The sequence below is a fragment of the Aspergillus alliaceus genome (assembly GCF_009176365.1).
Source record: "Aspergillus alliaceus strain CBS 536.65 unplaced genomic scaffold BDW43scaffold_11, whole genome shotgun sequence".
In the NCBI taxonomy this organism is placed as follows: domain Eukaryota; kingdom Fungi; phylum Ascomycota; class Eurotiomycetes; order Eurotiales; family Aspergillaceae; genus Aspergillus; species Aspergillus alliaceus.
Window position 1 is genome coordinate 290031 of NW_022474694.1, and position 16718 is coordinate 306748.

Consider the following 16718-nt stretch of genomic DNA (forward strand, 5'->3'; position numbering starts at 1 on the left):
TTTGCCTAGATGACGTGAGGTTCATAAAGTAAAACAAGAGTACATACGCTAGAAAAAGAGGGGAGCAAGGAAGATGAAAGGATGAAAATCAAAATAGGAAGCACAGATCCTTCATCCATCGGCTCTAGGCATCCAATCCCATTTTCGTGGGCTCAGCCTAGGCTTCGGTGAGCCGATCTATTTTGACTGTGTAGGCCCGTATCTACAAGCATACCATAGTACATTTGCGGGAGAACTATTCGTCCTGGAAGGTGCCATTTCATGACCTATAGATGCGAACGCCCCGTTCACTGAACCATATCGGCCGGTATAAGTCGAGTAGGGTGGAAAAAGTTGAACACGGCCACTGCTGCTACCATCATAGCTCCATCGAAGGCAACGAAGTACTTCTCATGCGTTATAAGGCAACCAGACCAACTCTGCAGCAGCTCAATGATTCATAAATACTTCGAATATATATGCACGCCACGGAAGTTGTGGTATCAATCAGAAACAGTTTCACTTCTCTTGTTATCAGATAAAGCAATCTGCGGCGGACGATACGGCATAGTAAATCAGCGGCACAAATAGTAAACACGGTGATAGTCATCATTTGGAACACTATACCACCCACAATTATGTACGTTCCGGGCTTCGTATCTCCATTTGGGTCCGAAAGTGCCGCTGAGGAAAGGGCACAACCAGCGGCCTGGACGATTAATGATATCTAGTCGTAGGTGCAGAAAAACCAAAGGTACATCCTAGGGCTAAGTAAAGATGATCCCTGTCCAAAGAAATTCATGAGTCGACCAAGTATAAAGTATATACCAGCAGTGAAGAAGGCGGGTGCTGAAAATAAGGTCGTGTGAGGATCGCCCTAAGGTAACCTGGATATTCCGAAAAGAGCACAGAAAGCTATGCCAGCAGCTAGAGGGGGCACACAATCGTAAGGAGTTGAAATGCCTGTAACATAGGCGTGGCAAGTGCTTTCAAGCGAAATATTTGTCATATTTAACAGACTTTGTTCCCTAACGAAGTATCCGGAATACTGGTGTTGGAACGAGGCAAGGACAAAGCCTATTATAATACGGATGAATTTATCACATGACCGACAAGATGCTTTCTATACGCGGTAGGTTAACTATGCATAGCTGGTTATTCATCATCAATAGTGGTAGTTACCAGCTGAAGCTATATTTGATCAACAGGACTCTATAGTAAGAACGTTCACACCAAACTCGGGAACGTGACCCACATCGATTTGATTTTCCGAACACCGAGTTCTTGCGTCCATTTGTAGATTTGTTTTCACTGCCAATACAGTGATTCCGCGCCCTTCAAGCTTTGATTTATAATTCCATACCTAGCAGCTGACTAGTGAGTGGAACGCCCCACCGAACGAAAGTGTGTGCTTAGATTTTCAACGGCCGTTGGTAATGAAAGCGTTCCCTTTTCGCCTGCAAACTCAATGGGTTGGTTCCGTACGCTACATGAAACGGCTTTTATTACGACCTAACCTGTCGACAATAGTGTATCTATGAAGTGGGAAGGAGGAAATATAGGATGAAAATCTATTCAAAAACCATCTTTTTCGTAAAGATACTGAACTTGCGGATCCTAATCAATCGGGAGACGAATCAGAATCAGAGCCGAAGATCAAATAAAGCGTTAATTGTATTTCAAACTTAATCCCGGGATCGCGCTATTGTTTCCCACTCGAGACTAGTGGCGCATCAGTCCTTGTAGTGCGAAGACACGGGCTTCGGATATCAGAATTCCCTAGTAGGCGCAGCGTCGAATGGAAAGAAACAGGACAGTTATTGTAACATGTAATCTTCACACACGTTGTTTCTACAAGAATCATGAGACCTATCACAAAACGAGTACGTCGATACCGTGAATTTCCGGAATAGAGCTACGGGAATAGTGTATGCTCAGTGATATATGAGCATAAGTGAAAGTCCTCAGACGGCAAAACACTATTCTTCTGCTCTTAACACATAGTCACCCATCATTGAAGCGATTTTACTTGCAGGAACTTCAAGATTTCAAAATTGAATGAACATGCATCTCTTTGTTTCCATTTGGCATATTCCCTTATTCATTGCGTCTGCGGTAGGTATTCAGAATGTCGACGTCGCTATCATCGGCGGTGGTTTGTCGGGTCTAGCCACAGCCAAGGAGATTGCAAAGGCCGGCAAGAGCTTTGCTATCCTTGAGGCTCGCGACCGCCTACGCGTAATCAACGCCCATCTTCCCAATGGAGAGAGGTTGAGGAGCTCGGGGCGGAATTCGTCGGCCCAACCCAGGATCGTGTGCTCGCCCTCGCAGCTGAGCTTAGCCTGACAGCATACCCAACATACACGGCTGGGAAATCGATCTCTGTATCGAAATGGTAGGGTTATCTTTTAAGGGGCGAATCTTTCCAATGGTGGTCTGCCCCCCGTGGGCTCGGAAGCCCAGGCCGAGCTCGTTAGTCTGATGACAGAACTTAACAAGTTGGCGAGTGAACTGGACGTGGATGCCCCATGGAGATATCCAAAAGCGTCAATATGGGATGGCATGACCCTAAAATCATTCCTTGAAGCTCGGATCACGCTGCAAGATTCGCTGTTCCTCTTCGAGACTGCTATACGGTCTATTCTTTCTACAGAGACCAAAGAACCATCTCTTCTGTACATGCTGTCATACATCGCGGCTGCGGGTAACCAGACAACCCCAGGATCTATCAATCGACTTGTTGGCGCCACCGGGTCAGCCCAGGACAGCCGGATAAATGGCGGTACTGAGAGCCGCTACTAGGGCTCTGATGTTTATGGGCAGCAATCAAACTCGTTTCTTCATTCTCTGGCTCTCTAGGAGATACTCTCGTAAAGATACATTAAGGTAGGAAGTAAGCAGGCTGATATGGTTGAGGGCGGTGACTTTGGCAGCTCAATTTATTCTGCCTGTCAGTACTCAGTTATTGGCGACGGCGTTGGCCGAGAAGCTTGGAGCACAAAACATTTACCTAGACTCACCAGTGGGCAAGGTTAAGCTCAATGGTGGCCGATACACGGTAATGTCCAACAGGCTGCAAGTGTCAGCTAAACACGTTGTTGTTGCCATGTCTCCTCCATTGGCAGGACGGATTTTCTATGACCCATTGCTGCCCGCGGGCCGGGATCAGCTCACTCAGCGCATGCCAATGGGTTCCATTGGCAAGGCGATCGCAATCTATCCCAAGCCCTAGTGCCGGAAGCTAGGGCTGAACGCACAGCCGCAGAGTGATACCGGCGTTATCTGAGCAGCATTTGATAACACCCCAGCCAATGTGACCTTTGGTGCTATCTTGGGAATTTATCGAAGCCGATGAGACGCGCGCGCTTGACAAAGTCTCACAAACCGAAGTAAAAAGGCTAGTCATAGACGACCTGGTCAAGCTCTTCGGGCCCCAGGCGGCTAGTGCCAGTCAGGTACTCTTACAGCAATGGGATATGGAGGAATTCTCACGCGGTGGGCCTGTTGCCTATGTCCCCCTGGAGTGCTTACACAGTACGGGTGTTACTTACGCAACCCTGCCGGCAATATACACTTTGCTGGCACTAAAACCTCTCCCTACTGGACCGGATATATGGATGGTGCTATACGCTTCGGTGAACGGGCTGCGGCGGAGGTTATAGCATTTTTTGAATTTGACATGTCAGTTGTGCTTTTCCAAGTTCTCGGCTTCTTAGGCATCTTGGACTTGCTAGCACACTAGAGTCGGTATGGCAGGATCTAGAAACTTGTTCGAGAATTATCTTTGCGCACAAGAAGGCACACCAAGATCATGAATATTTGTAAGTACTTTGATAGAATATTCATCGGTGTGAACAGAAAACACACTTGTAGTGCTCAGTTATGTGCGAATACTTGCACAAATATTGCAGGTAAACCCCTCGACACATTAAAGCAGCACAACCTTCTGCAAAGGCCACAAGCGGGAAGTTGCTTGAAATAACTAGTTGGTGTCACAAAGATCGTTGAAATTACTAAACCTTGGCCTTAGCTACAAAGGCAGTATGTGTACAATTTGATTACACCGTTAGGTTTATAGATGATTGAATTTAACTGCTCACAACCTAGGCTCACTGGGGGCCAGGAGGCTTAATTGCCCCAATCTGAATCATCATACCAAACAAATCCGGGAGCCCGCGCTCTTCGACAATCTTGCCATCCGTGAACCGGTAAAGATTCATTGCCATAGTTTCAATCCGCCTTCCTGAAGCAGGGATGCCAAAAAATTCTCCCCCGTGTGTGCCACGTATGGTGAACTGTGCTACCACCTTGTCACCTTCGATAACCGTCTCTTCGAGAGACCAGTGAATATCAGGATAGCCACCCCGCATCATCGCGAGGATTTCCATGTAGCCAGCTAGTCCTTTACGGGGAGTGTCACTGAACGGAACATGAAATACAGCGGATTCGGAAACAACTTCTTTGCCAACGTTTTCGTCGTTCGAGTTGATGAAGTCGACAAACCGACGCATTCTGTCCCGTAGGTCGGTGGCCATGTTGGTCACTATCTCACTATCCAAGGTCAATTGAAAATTGCCATACCGGCGAAGCTAGTTGCATACGGGCCTAGAAACCAAAGTATTTAGACTTTGTAAATGAACACGTTGAAGTAGTCTCTGTGCTGATCTCACTAATGGAATAATTTCGGAGCGATTAGAGTGTCGTATGACAATATCATGTAGGTGGGAGGAGAGGACCGAAAGATGCTCGAGCGCCCTTTTTATCGCCGAGGGCCTGCCGCTTGCGAAAGCAATCGAACTTTCGTCGGAATTGCCGTGTCGATTCGGATATCCCGGATGGTTTCTCGGTCAACATGGTTAATCAGCTAGGTGGGACAGTCGGTCAGTTAGCTAGTTAGTTCACCAACCAGCCTAGGGCTACATAGCCTTGGGTGATACTCAAACAGGTACCCGTATTAATCCTGGCTTGAATCGGCAAACCTCCCATCGTTAACATCTATCTCGCTCGTCCTCGAGGAAATCTTATTAACCCCTCTGTGATATCTGACATAGAATATTACACAATACTGCATCAGCAACCACACAACCTGTGTTTGTCTAACTGGACGCATTTTTCCAGCGACAAATGCCGAGGACGTGACCAGGGGCTTCTGGGAACCAATTTCATGCCGTCTAGAAAACATTTTTAGCAATCAACGTCCTATAAGTACCCAGCAGCATTCGCTCATTTTATTCTTGGATTACTTTACGCCGCTGTAGCATGTTTGACTTTTCAGGGTATCCAATGCCCATGACGCTCCTTTAAAATCGGGTTAATCTATTTTAGTTTAATAAGAATATCCGTGTCCACCACTCAGGCGAGTCTAAAAGAAAGTTTGAGATGTACCTCAAGCCCCCAGCCCATATTAGGTAAAAAAGGCGCGAGATCTGCACGATTATATGACGTCTACACGGCAGCAACCGGTGGGTCTGGAGTGGCAGCCGTATCGTCGTTGTGAGTGGAGTTTGAGATGCCGTTTAGTGACTCGGAACATTGCTTGGATGGTCGTCGTAACTTAGATGATGAAAACACTATAAGGGCATATCTACCCGCGTGAGACTGAGTAAAAATATGTTAGGTTGCAATATCCTAACCAACGTTATTCCTGATATATATATATATATATTTTTCCCACTGCAAAGATGGATGGACGAAAGTACTCCTCAAAACTGGAGGGAAAGCATCTATTAGTTTTCGGTGGCACTTCAGGGATTGGCTTCTGTGTTGCGGAAGCAGCTCTCGAGCAGGGTGCGAGCGTATATATCTCTGGTTCCAATCCAAATAAACTCCAGTCCGCCCTGGCGAAGCTACTGGAGGCATACCCAACAGCACACAACCGGTTGGATGGGAAGACATGTGACCTTTCTGTAGCAGAGAAGCTAGAGGAGAACCTCACAAATATTCTGAGAGCAGCCACACGGTCCTCCAAGATTGACCACGTTGTCTTCACCTCTGGGAACGATCTCCACCTAGGTCACGTGTCTCACATCATGATTGACGAAGTTTATGCTGCCGGCATTGTGAGATTCTTTGCCCCTGTCATCCTCGCCAAACTTTCTTTCGACTTCCTAAAAGTTGGCCCAGAAAGCTCAATGACATTCACTGGGGGAGCGGGATCGCAGCGGCCGCCTCCGAATTTTGCTATCGCAGGAGCTTATACTGCTGGTTTGGAGGGGTTAGTAAGGGGTCTTGCAGTTGACCTCAAGCCTCTGAGAGTGAATTTGGTTGCAGTTGGTGCTGTGCATACCGAGATGTTGGATAGAGTTGCACGCGCTCAGGACGGGTTGCTCGATGTCTTGAAGAGCCAAACAACTCTTGGAGTGGTTGGTCAACCTGAAGACGTTGCAGAAGCATACATCTATGTGATGAAAGACAACTTCATTACTGGGTCCGTGATAAGTACGAATGGTGGGGCTCTTTTGATCTGAGACACTACTTCCTGATGAGGAATTAATGTGTATAGCATCTCATCAGGTGTGGCAATAATGGGAACCCTGTTATGCTACGCATATTTAGCGAATCTCCGAAAGGCTTATTCATATCCTGACATCATCTCCCATATTACTATTCAAATAGAAAGGTATAAACAAGCAGAATCCGTCGGTTGATAGTCTTCAAGCTTCTGTTATTTGATAGTCGTAGTGGGCTACTAGTTGCATTATAGAAACAGTTGTTTTCACTCTCCCATCGTGCCCTGATGGCCAGTAAAAACTTTCCTCTCAGGGTTGAGTTTTTGGCTGTTTTCAGTAGGGTTGTAAATCTCTGCTAAAGGCTGAACTTCTGGAGTGTCCCCCACATCGTCTCCGGCAGACCTGAAGACGCTCCGGCTGTGGTACGGCTGAAGGTTCGAAGGGGTATTGCCGCTTCAGGAACTCTCGAATTTCAGAGACGATCAATTGTGCATCTACGTCGCCCATCTATGCCTTGATATAGGATGTCTTAAAGAGCGAGCCAAGGATTGGAGTCACATAATATGGAATATTATTATCAATCCGCTTCGCAAACTTATTCATCTTTCAAAAAGCGCCGCCCCCCTTCAGATGGCATTTCGGATGTCGTTTTTCACGTCTTTGAAGTCTCTCATCTGCGGTTTTGATGCCATCCAGTAGGTCGTCAAGATTCCAGTAAATTGGCAAACTCTCAGCGATCGCCGGACAGGCCTTCCACACTGTGTTGGTATGATTCCAGAATGGCTTTGGGGCTGTGCCTATCCGCTGAAGGGGTTAACCAATCGATGTCAGAGACCTAAAGCGCTTGAAGCTCCGGAAAGCTCCACAAAGGTTGAGTTCTGTCCAAAGTCGAAGCGCGTCTGGTATGATCGTATAGGTAGAATGCCACCGACTGTCTAGATCATAGCGGACTTGTTTGGATATCTACAGTATCAGCAACCGAGAAAGCCGTAGCAGATTGGGCAAAGGCCGTCGCCGGTTGTAGAATGCTTACTTTTCCAGACCTGTAGGCGAAGCAACGGCTCACTCCTGTACAAACGAAAAAGGGGTTTCCACATTGCCAATAGGAAGGTATATCCGGAGAGGACCCAATATGGGTATTGCTGAGGTTCAAAGATTAGCGACAAGTCTCGCACTGAGCTACAAATCATGGAGAGTAATAAGAACGCCGCAGACTGCTATTAGGTGAAGCTTGGCATTCCAGGGTCCCGGCCTAGACAATATTTGTAAAATCTAGTTATAGACCTCTGCTAACAGCTTGATCCTCATTCTGATATCTCTCATTAGCATACTGCTAGTTACCTACACCGCCAGGGGCCAATTGGTAGCTAGACTTGTAGCAACCCATATCGGCATCCCAGCCAAGCTATGGAGATGGAGACGGAAGCAATATAGTTGGTCCAGGGCAAGGCTGGATAATCAAGGCCCAAGATCTATCTCGAAGGCTTGAGAATCAAGGATGTCAAACCACTATCTAATGAGTCCCAGACCATCAAGATATACTAGGGAGTGAGAAGGCTGATCAAGCTGCTGAGATAGCCGCAGAAAGGGGCCCCAGGGACGTAGACAGGAGCCTTAGTCTAATGTATCTACGCAGAACGTGTACTGATGCAAAGCAGGCCTAGAGACAACATTGGCTTATACAGGCCCCGGGGAAATGATCCTACAGGGCCCAATAGCGCATTCGATCCCAGAAAGGATGGAAACTAGATCTGGTAGCAGGAGGAGCACCAAAACAGCTCGCTCGTCGATACTATCAGCTAAAGGTTAGGCATACAGCAATATCGACCTACCTCAGTCAGATAGGGGTCCAAGACTCACCTAGATGTCAGAGCTGCCTGTGATGATCCTATTCACATTGAAAGACAATATCGTTTATATCTAACGTGGCGATCCAGCAAAACATCAAACGTAGAGAAGGAAAAGAGAAAGAAAGAAAGAAAGAAAGAATTCTATCCACAGGAACTGTGGGATATTGAGTTGTAGGATCGGATCAACAGTGAATAAAGTAGACTTGGTGCCTCAGGGGGTTCGGTCCTGACGCTACCAGGCTCCACAGGGAACAACAGGCCATCTACTAGTTGAATGTAGACAATGGTGCCACCGGAGATAGGCCCTGTACAGGGCTCTAGTCGAGGCAGGAGTGTCACTACCTCTACAGAGAGAAATAGTCCCAGAATGCCGTCTCTTTGAGGATCAGAGGGCCACGAATGCTCTAGTGACCCTTCTTGTAACAACAAATATTGAACACTTCCCAGGGGAAGCGGCCAGGGAGATAGATAGGACCTATAGGGACGACATTAGGGGCCTAGAGCTAGTGGAGAAAGCAGAAAGCAAAGGGGAGGTATAGTACAAAGGGCAATTTAGGCACGCCTAGAAGACGCCCAGCAGGTAATGAATACCGAGGAGGGCATAACCCAAGGCCCTAGCGCAGATAGGCGGATCGGGCTAGGAAAAGGATTAGAATGAACACATCCGTCTGCCATAGCCAACGGCTCTATATGGACGTTAAACTCGATTAATAATGATAATGATAATGATAATGTTAAAGCAAGAAAGGTCATAATATACTAAATAATATGTTTTTAATATTAAGTACTATGTCACAGTGTGACCTCTGCGTGCATTCAGAAGCTTAACCGCTGCGTTATCATCAAAAGTCTAGGATGCAAAGCCCTAGGCTTTGTACTGCACGCACATATATAAGCATGCTCAGGATTCAGACAGGCAGATAGGTGGCCCGCAGGCACACCGTGACAAAATATAACTTTTAGAGAAAAGCTTTAAAATCTAGTTAAAAAGATTGGTTAAACAGATTGGACTTCTCCTGTATAAAATATCTATTTTCAGGCTTATTGCAGAATAATATATATATCTTATAACTACTACTTTTTAATAGCTAGATCATATCTTTAATCAGTGGCTGGAGTTCTTTACTTATAGTAAACCTAGTTTTTTTTATTTTATTTTTCTGCTTTTATTTGTACTCTGTAGTGAAGCCGCGTAATTTACCGAGTTTATAGAGTTTCTCTATCTTTCTTCTTTGTTACTTCTCTTTAGATAAATCCGATATGTTGTCATGTGATATTTATAGATATAGATGACAATATATTAGGGTAAAGTTACGAAATGATTTGAAGAGAGAAAAGATTTTGGGCGAAACACAAAAGGCGCTCTCCCTATTTATTTAATATGATGGAGGCACTAGATTGCTCAATATGCGATTGCACTAAATCATCTAGCTCACCCATCTCACCTTACAATTTTGCGTCGCTCACTCGTAAAGCAGCGAGCCCTAGCGGGCGCTCCTGTCTTCTGGTCGAGCTTACACAGTTGGCTTAAGTACGGCTGAATGGACGGAAAGCCCTATTCTCCACACCCTATGGTCGTATGTACCTGATTGTGAGAGGTTGAGAGTCAATAGTACAAACTCTCTTTAGTGTCCTATTGATTTCTGGGAACAAGCACGGTGGGTATCCGCCAGAGGGCGTGTTAGCCTCAACATGCGCGACGAACGATGATCGGCCTTCTGCCAGGGATCATTCTCCGAACGTATGAGTATCCATCTGCGGATATTGTGGTACTAGGGTGGTCCGGGGCGAAATCGCCTGCTAAATGTCTTATATAGCGGGATGGACATTTTGGGATCAGGGAATGACCAGTGCATGAGAGACCGGGGGTTCTGTTTGCAATCTAGGGCGCGTCGATGAACGAGGCACTTGCTTCTCTCTTTCGAACTTGTTTAATCGCAGACTACAGCTGATATGATGGCCCCGTCTGTTTTAGACAATCCTGTACATATCTAAATGTGCCTTTGATTAAACCGACCTCACCTACCTACATATGAAAACCCAGACGACATTAGTGGAGATGTATGGTGTCTTTAAGATCGCACCTGGGGCCATGCTGCTCATTACTATGGAGTTAACAAACCCCATAGATGCTATTACCACATAGTCCAAGAGGACGTACCATCACTACTTACAATGAAGTCACGACCTATAGGGAGTTATATAATTGTAGTCCACAACCCTAGTTAGACAAGCAATGTACAGCAAGGCGATTCACCGACGTTTACAAAGGCATCCGCGTTGAGTGGACCATCTATACGCAGAGTGTCAGGCCATATTCCTATGGTAAAGGGGATATCTAGTTAAAAAGTATTGAAATTGTAATGTGGTCATGTGATAGATGCTACTGAGGACAGCCTTGAAGGCCGATTTGACGCACAGTGATAGGATAAATTAGAATTGACCATTGGTATACATTGAAAGGTCAGAGCACTTTTCTTGAATAGCCTATTCTGGATAAGCTTTCAAAAATTAAGTCAAGGGGTTCTAGAGTGCTCTCTGGTCGCATTTAGTAAGCCTGTGTGATGAGCTAAATTAGTTGCATAGTACTTTTCTTCCTTTTCCGTTTTTCTCCGTCTCTCTTCTCCTTGGCGAGAAAATCTGGTTAGTGATTGGTGGTGGAGATGGGAAAGAGAGAGAGAAAAAAAAAAAAAAAATTTGGGAGCGGGAAGTCATACAAGAACCAAGGATACCGACTAATGTGGTCAGACCCATATTACAAGGGTGGATCACTACGCTGCTGCCCGAGTAAATTAGTAGATCATCTTGAAACTAAGGCTAGAGCAATTATGGTTCCATGGACTATGTCTCGCAGCCCCCTAATATGCCGACATACCTGGGCTTTCTTTTGTAATCGCGTATTGAGAATCGTTCATCGGGTGGCCCTGGTGTTGGCTCGCTCTACGATGCGACCATGATCAGATAGAACGTTACACAGCACGAAGGACGGCTAATTTATATTAAGGAACGAACGCTTCCTTGCTCATCATGTCATTGCCGCCGCGCTGGCGACTCCGGCGATTACTTGTTCTTTCGTCTCTCCTGATATTCATCTTCATTTACGCCGCCCACTGGCCTTATATTGCGCCTTCGGGCCTCGAGAGTCAATACCCCTTGCTCTTTAAATACGTGCAAAATCAAAGAGGGCACGGAGGAGGTACCATTCCAGCTCATCGTTGTGTTACATCGCAACTAACAAACCGGTAGCATGGCACATTCCTCATGAATGGATCGAAGACCTCACTACACCTCCGGAGACCATTGTCGATGCGGCGAAGATAGCTACGGAGCGGTCGACATTGACCGCGGAGAGGAATATACGGCATTCGGCGATCCCCCTAATTGTACACCAAACATGGAAAAACACGCAGATCGAGACATGGTCGCAGATGATGCGCCACAGCGCAGAAAGGTGGCTTGAGGATGTCGAGGAGACCGAGATGGCATACTTTCTCTGGGATGATGATGGTGTCGCGCAGTTTGTGAAACGGTTTGAGCCTGAGTTTGAAGAGAAGTTCCATGCTCTTCCGAGCGATGTGGAGAGGTCGGATGTATTTCGGGTCTTGGTAGCGAAATGGATAGGCGGTATTGTGAGTCTCGTTGTGAAGCTTTGGGGAGACACTGATTTGGTGGTAACATTCTAACGTGTGATTTACGAGGGCAGTACGGCGACATGGACACCGAGCCACTTCGAAACCCGTCAACCTGGATCGCTCCTGGTGATCTTCTGAAATGGAAGGACCCAGAGACCAACGAAATGTACAGTGCAACTGGGACAGTACGAGCTATTGTGGGCCTGGAGGCGGATTGTCCTCCCCAGGGTGATGAGTATTGGCGCATGGGCTATGCGCAGCCTGTCCAGCTGACACAATGGGCGTTTGCGTCGGCGCCAAGGCATCCCATCTTTCAGAGATTCATCGATCGCCTTTCCGCAAGCCTTGACCCATTCTTACACGGTAATGGTAGTGCAGTACAGATAAAGGCCCCGCAGGAGACACTGCAAGGTTTAGACCCGCTTGTTCTTACAGGCCCGGCCGCTTTTACAGAGGTAGTGAAGGGATGGTTGGCGACAACCACTGGCCTTCGATGGAATGCGCTATCTGGCTTGGACGATGGAGGGGAAAGCAAAGTGGTTAGGGATATCTTAGTCCTCCCTATTACTGGATTCAGGTGAGCTGTGGTCCCCTAGCTATCTCTCTCTTTGCTTTAGTGCTGACCCAAGGTAGTCCCGGGAGAGGCAGGTATGGGAACATGGGGTCGAAGCCCATCAGTGACCCGTCGGCACGTTTGTTTCATCATGCACAGGGGTCATGGAGGAGGCTTGACATCAAGGTTGAGTTGGGAAAGTTTTGTCGAACGATATTTGGGCTCTGTAGGGACTGGTCCAAGGCGTCCTATGCTCTTGGGTTATGAAGTTACCTGTTCTATGGTTTTTGTTTTCTCATACCATATAACTTTGTATATTGGACCCTTCATATTGATGTATTGAACAGTCTAGTGTTAGTCAGCCTCGATATGCCAATATGCCAACTTGTAGCGCTGTGTAGTACCGGAGTATTTCCGGTCCCAAGCCGGAGTCCGTAGATGGCAAATCGCGAGTAAATGCACAGAGAAATATCCCTCAAGAGCGAAAAAAGACAAAATAAAACACCAACGAGCATATGGGGACATGCGGAAAGACTATTGGATTGTTCATTTAGTCACTAACCAACAAACTACTGCAGAGTCGTGACTCCGCCGGGTGACATCTGAATTAGGTGCTTCCTCCCGAACAAATAAGAGACATTTTCCCGCCTCGGGGCCGATTGATCATTCCGAACCCTGCATCAACGCGCTAAACTAAGGGTTTTGTCTCCTAGGCAGTCACATTTCGTGAAATCAGATTGGTCGAAAAGCCAAGCCTTGCCCAAATTCTGCTAAGCATTCGGGGTGGGTCACTCTATTCGTTTTAGCATTACCCCACTGAACTCACGGCTCTAGACCACCCCACTGATGATTGACAGTCGCCTGGCGAGAAAGCCGTCTGACGGGGCCCGTGGATTCCGATCGATGCCCTGGCCTTAAGCTAAAGTAGCAAAAATACGAGCAAGGAAGAAGACCTCAGTGCGACAGCTATACCCATTTATCTGGTCCTAAGACCGTCGCCTACTCCTACAATGCGCATTATGGGGGTTGTGCGGCGTTTCGGACGCAAAGTTCAAGGACAAAGTTTTAGGCGCCTCGCAGTCTCGCTTTCGTTCGGAATAATAGCTACGACTTTCACCCTGTACATTGTTCTTGCCTATTACTTAGCAAATGACCCACGCCTCGTTCCGACTGCCTTCCAGCAAGCTCGGAGCTTCCTACTCGTCACGGCACATCCAGATGACGAGACGCTTTTTTTCAGTCCCAGTATCACCTATGGCCGAGAAAACCCGGATGTGAAGCGCTCTTTGCTAGTCATATCTTCCGGTAGGTAGATGGCCCTCACGGCAAAGAGACGGGTCACCTAATGTGCCACTAGGGAACTACGATGGACTGGGAGAAAAGCGACAAAAGGAGCTCCATAACAGTTGCGCACGCATAGGCATCTCAGAAGACCGTTGTGTTGTACTGGACGATGCAGACCTTCAGGACAACCCTAAGAAGTGGTGGGACGAAGAGAGAATAAAGGACCTTGTTTCCGCACACGTGGACAAGTGGCACGTGGATGTGGTATGTACATTTAAGCCACTTTGCCATGTATCTATTAACCGATGCTGTCGCATAGATTTTGACATTCGACCAAGGCGGCATATCTGGCCATATCAACCATCGATCGGTCAGCGCGGGCGTACGGTATGCTGTCAAGACCCTTTTATATCATCCGAAGCTAAGGTTATGCTAATATACCGCGATTAGGAAATACGTCCAAAGCACGCCCCAAGCGCCCGTGACATACATGCTGCAAAGCACACCTCTGTTACGAAAATACTCGTCACTTCTTGACCTCATCCCCTCCTCGATCCCATTCTCCTGGCGCATCCTCAAAGCCTTCCTCACCACGCCTATAAACACGCCGATTGAACGGCGCGCAGTACACGACGTCGTTCCCTTGGACAAATATAATGGCAAGGCGCTTCTAGTCAGCTCATGGAAGACATACAAGGTCTCACGAGCCGCATTCAGCCAACATGAGAGCCAGTATTCATGGGATCGCGTACTATACCTCGTACTAAGCCGATACATGTGGTTCAACACATTGGAGAGAGTGGACTAGTCTTTAGCGGATCTTCTGCAATCCATCACGATATAATGAAACTGTATAGGTAAATAAATAACATACATAGAACCGAATAGTTACAATAGTTACAATAGAATTCAAATACATGGCACCTAGTCACTGCCTAAACACCTTTCCCTATGCTATTTTCCTTATCAGCTTCATGGCAAAGGACGGCGACTGACGTTCTTCGTCATCCAGCTTCGACGGACGTAGACGACTGGCGCAGAATAGTATGGTGACTCCAGTACCAGCTAAGGCGATTACGAGACCTGCGAAGAGTATACGCTGATCAAGGTTCTTGAAAAAGGAGATTAGATGCGCATCTCGACCGTGCCAGGACGATGAACCGAGGTGTTGGAACAGCGGTGTGTTGACGAGTCCGTTTAGCATGTGCAGTTTGGGCTGGTCTGCTGGGCCAGATAGGATGCGAAGATTGGTGCGGTTTGGTTGTAGGGTATAGATCGTTCTGCAGGGACGGTGAGCCGCATTGTACAGTGATGACACATTCAAAGTAGGACCTACGAAGCATAATGACACCCCGTGCTGAACATTACCGTTGCGTAGGGAAGCAATGGCCATACTTGGTAATATTCTGGTAGATTGTTGACGAGAGCCTGGACATAGGGATTGTTCGGGGAGGCGAGCATCATGCCAATGGAGAATCCGGCGGGATGGGCGGCTGGAGCCACGAACTCGAATCGGCGCAATGGTTCTAAGGATCGCTTACAGGCCAGGTCGTAGTCAAGGACAGCACCTGTACAACATGGTAGTTTAGCCTATCGATCACCTGTAGTGCGATGGGATGGGATCCCAGGCGCATACCCCCGTATTTTTGAAGAACCATGTAGCGCAGTGCATCCACACGTTGTACCATGAACGGGTAGCTTGTCCACATTGTATGAAGGTGAGGATAGTTCTCGCGCACGAAAGTGTCCGCATTGTCGTCGGTCCAAAGGAAGGATTCCCAGTGTTCGTGATGTTGGAGGCATTCGGCTCTGGCATCCAGCCATTCTTGCCGCGGTGCAGCCGATCCGAGGTGAATATGATGAAGCCGTCGAGGTACATAGGGCCGTATACCTGTTGCATATGTGGAGTAGTCTGCGTCGTACTCGGCGAATGTGATATCGAAATCATCTCGTTGTTGAGATATGATCGACTCCGCAGCGGACGTTTTCCACACAAACGGTAATCGGAGAAGGTAATATAACCGCTGCAGCGAACATGTCGACAGCCATAGTAAGGCCAATGCCACTGTGACCACTATGATCAATCGTATTCTATTACCGATCATGATGATTCAATGGGGTGCACATCAACTAAAGCTTTGGAGACAGAGGGAGGTAGATTCACAAGTCGTTTGGGGTACATTATGTTCCTGGATGATCATCTTAAAATAGCGCCATTTCTGATAATATTAAATAGACCTATCAAGGACGAAATTGATCGCGTTAAAAGTTGGGGGTTTAGCGCTATTAGTACAACATATAGTAATCCTTGTGCAATAAACTTACCTGCCTGAAGGCAAATGCACCTAATCTTTTTTCAAGTACGCTATATGGAACTACAATCTAGTTTTCAGCCTGTTAACTCCACTTTCCCATCCGACCTAGAGCGTGGTAGAGGATAGGACACAGCGCTTAAAGCCAGACTACTGTTATGCGACCACAGATCTGACGAGGAAATGGGCCTGGAACGGTGCCTAGGTGTGTAGTTCACCTCTCAGGTATCCTCATATAACTTTTGCTTTTACCCCGCCCCCTTTTTACGCGCTGTTGCAAGGGTATAAGATGAGCCATCTAGTGAATCCAGGTCCCGAACCCCGAAATCCCAGTAAAAGCACAGCGCCGTCTGGAGCGCGCTAGTGATAAAGCCTCCGTGAGCCACGAGCCTGCTCGGTCTACCCTCTCATAACAGATCCTTTAGTACCACTCGAGAATTTTGTCGATTCGGAGGAAGTCTCACGCATAGAAAATGGCTGCCTAAAACTATCCGGAGAAGATCTCTTTTTTTAAAAGAAATTGGTTGTTTTGTTTTGGGTCCTCGGACCCCGAGGCTGGAGACGAAATGTAAGGTAGGGAAAAGCTTAGCTTGCAGTCAAATTAATTGCACTCTCACTGCTGCCTGTCTGATTCCTCGGGCTGGACCCATTGCACCATC

At 47.1% G+C, this 16718-nt stretch overlaps 5 protein-coding genes across 5 annotated transcripts; 3 read left to right on the forward strand and 2 right to left on the reverse strand.

Moving 5' to 3' along the window:
* Positions 1–90: 90 nt before the first annotated feature.
* BDW43DRAFT_269396 (uncharacterized protein) lies at positions 91–737 on the reverse strand. The gene has a single exon (XM_032041226.1). It carries the CDS (start codon positions 590–592, stop codon positions 398–400), a length of 195 nt encoding a protein of 64 aa, XP_031902513.1. The 5' UTR covers positions 593–737; the 3' UTR covers positions 91–397.
* A 1306-nt stretch (positions 738–2043) lies between these two features.
* Positions 2044–4111, forward strand: BDW43DRAFT_318081 (flavin monoamine oxidase family protein; the record flags this gene model as incomplete). The annotated part of the gene is made up of 8 exons (XM_032048642.1): positions 2044–2217; positions 2250–2363; positions 2443–2761; positions 2913–3170; positions 3270–3292; positions 3336–3474; positions 3504–3660; positions 4087–4111. 8 exons carry the CDS (start codon positions 2044–2046, stop codon positions 4109–4111), a joined length of 1209 nt encoding a protein of 402 aa, XP_031902514.1.
* Positions 4112–5660: 1549 nt separating this feature from the next.
* On the forward strand, positions 5661–6446 carry BDW43DRAFT_298726 (uncharacterized protein; the record flags this gene model as incomplete). Its single annotated transcript, XM_032044601.1, has 1 exon — positions 5661–6446. The coding sequence occupies one exon, from the start codon at positions 5661–5663 to the stop codon at positions 6444–6446; it is 786 nt and encodes a 261-aa protein (XP_031902515.1).
* Positions 6447–11757: 5311 nt separating this feature from the next.
* BDW43DRAFT_298728 (putative deacetylase LmbE-like domain-containing protein) lies at positions 11758–14850 on the forward strand (the record flags this gene model as incomplete). Its single annotated transcript, XM_032044602.1, has 8 exons — positions 11758–11907; positions 11982–12487; positions 12544–12689; positions 13415–13768; positions 13821–14011; positions 14067–14134; positions 14198–14479; positions 14841–14850. 8 exons carry the CDS (start codon positions 11758–11760, stop codon positions 14848–14850), a joined length of 1707 nt encoding a protein of 568 aa, XP_031902516.1.
* On the reverse strand, positions 14802–16202 carry BDW43DRAFT_25205 (uncharacterized protein). Its single transcript, XM_032039822.1, has 3 exons — positions 16073–16202; positions 15384–15985; positions 14802–15315 (listed from the first exon to the last, which is right to left on the reverse strand). Exons 2-3 carry the CDS (start codon positions 15850–15852, stop codon positions 15080–15082), a joined length of 705 nt encoding a protein of 234 aa, XP_031902517.1. The 5' UTR covers positions 15853–15985; positions 16073–16202; the 3' UTR covers positions 14802–15079.
* Positions 16203–16718: the final 516 nt, after the last annotated feature.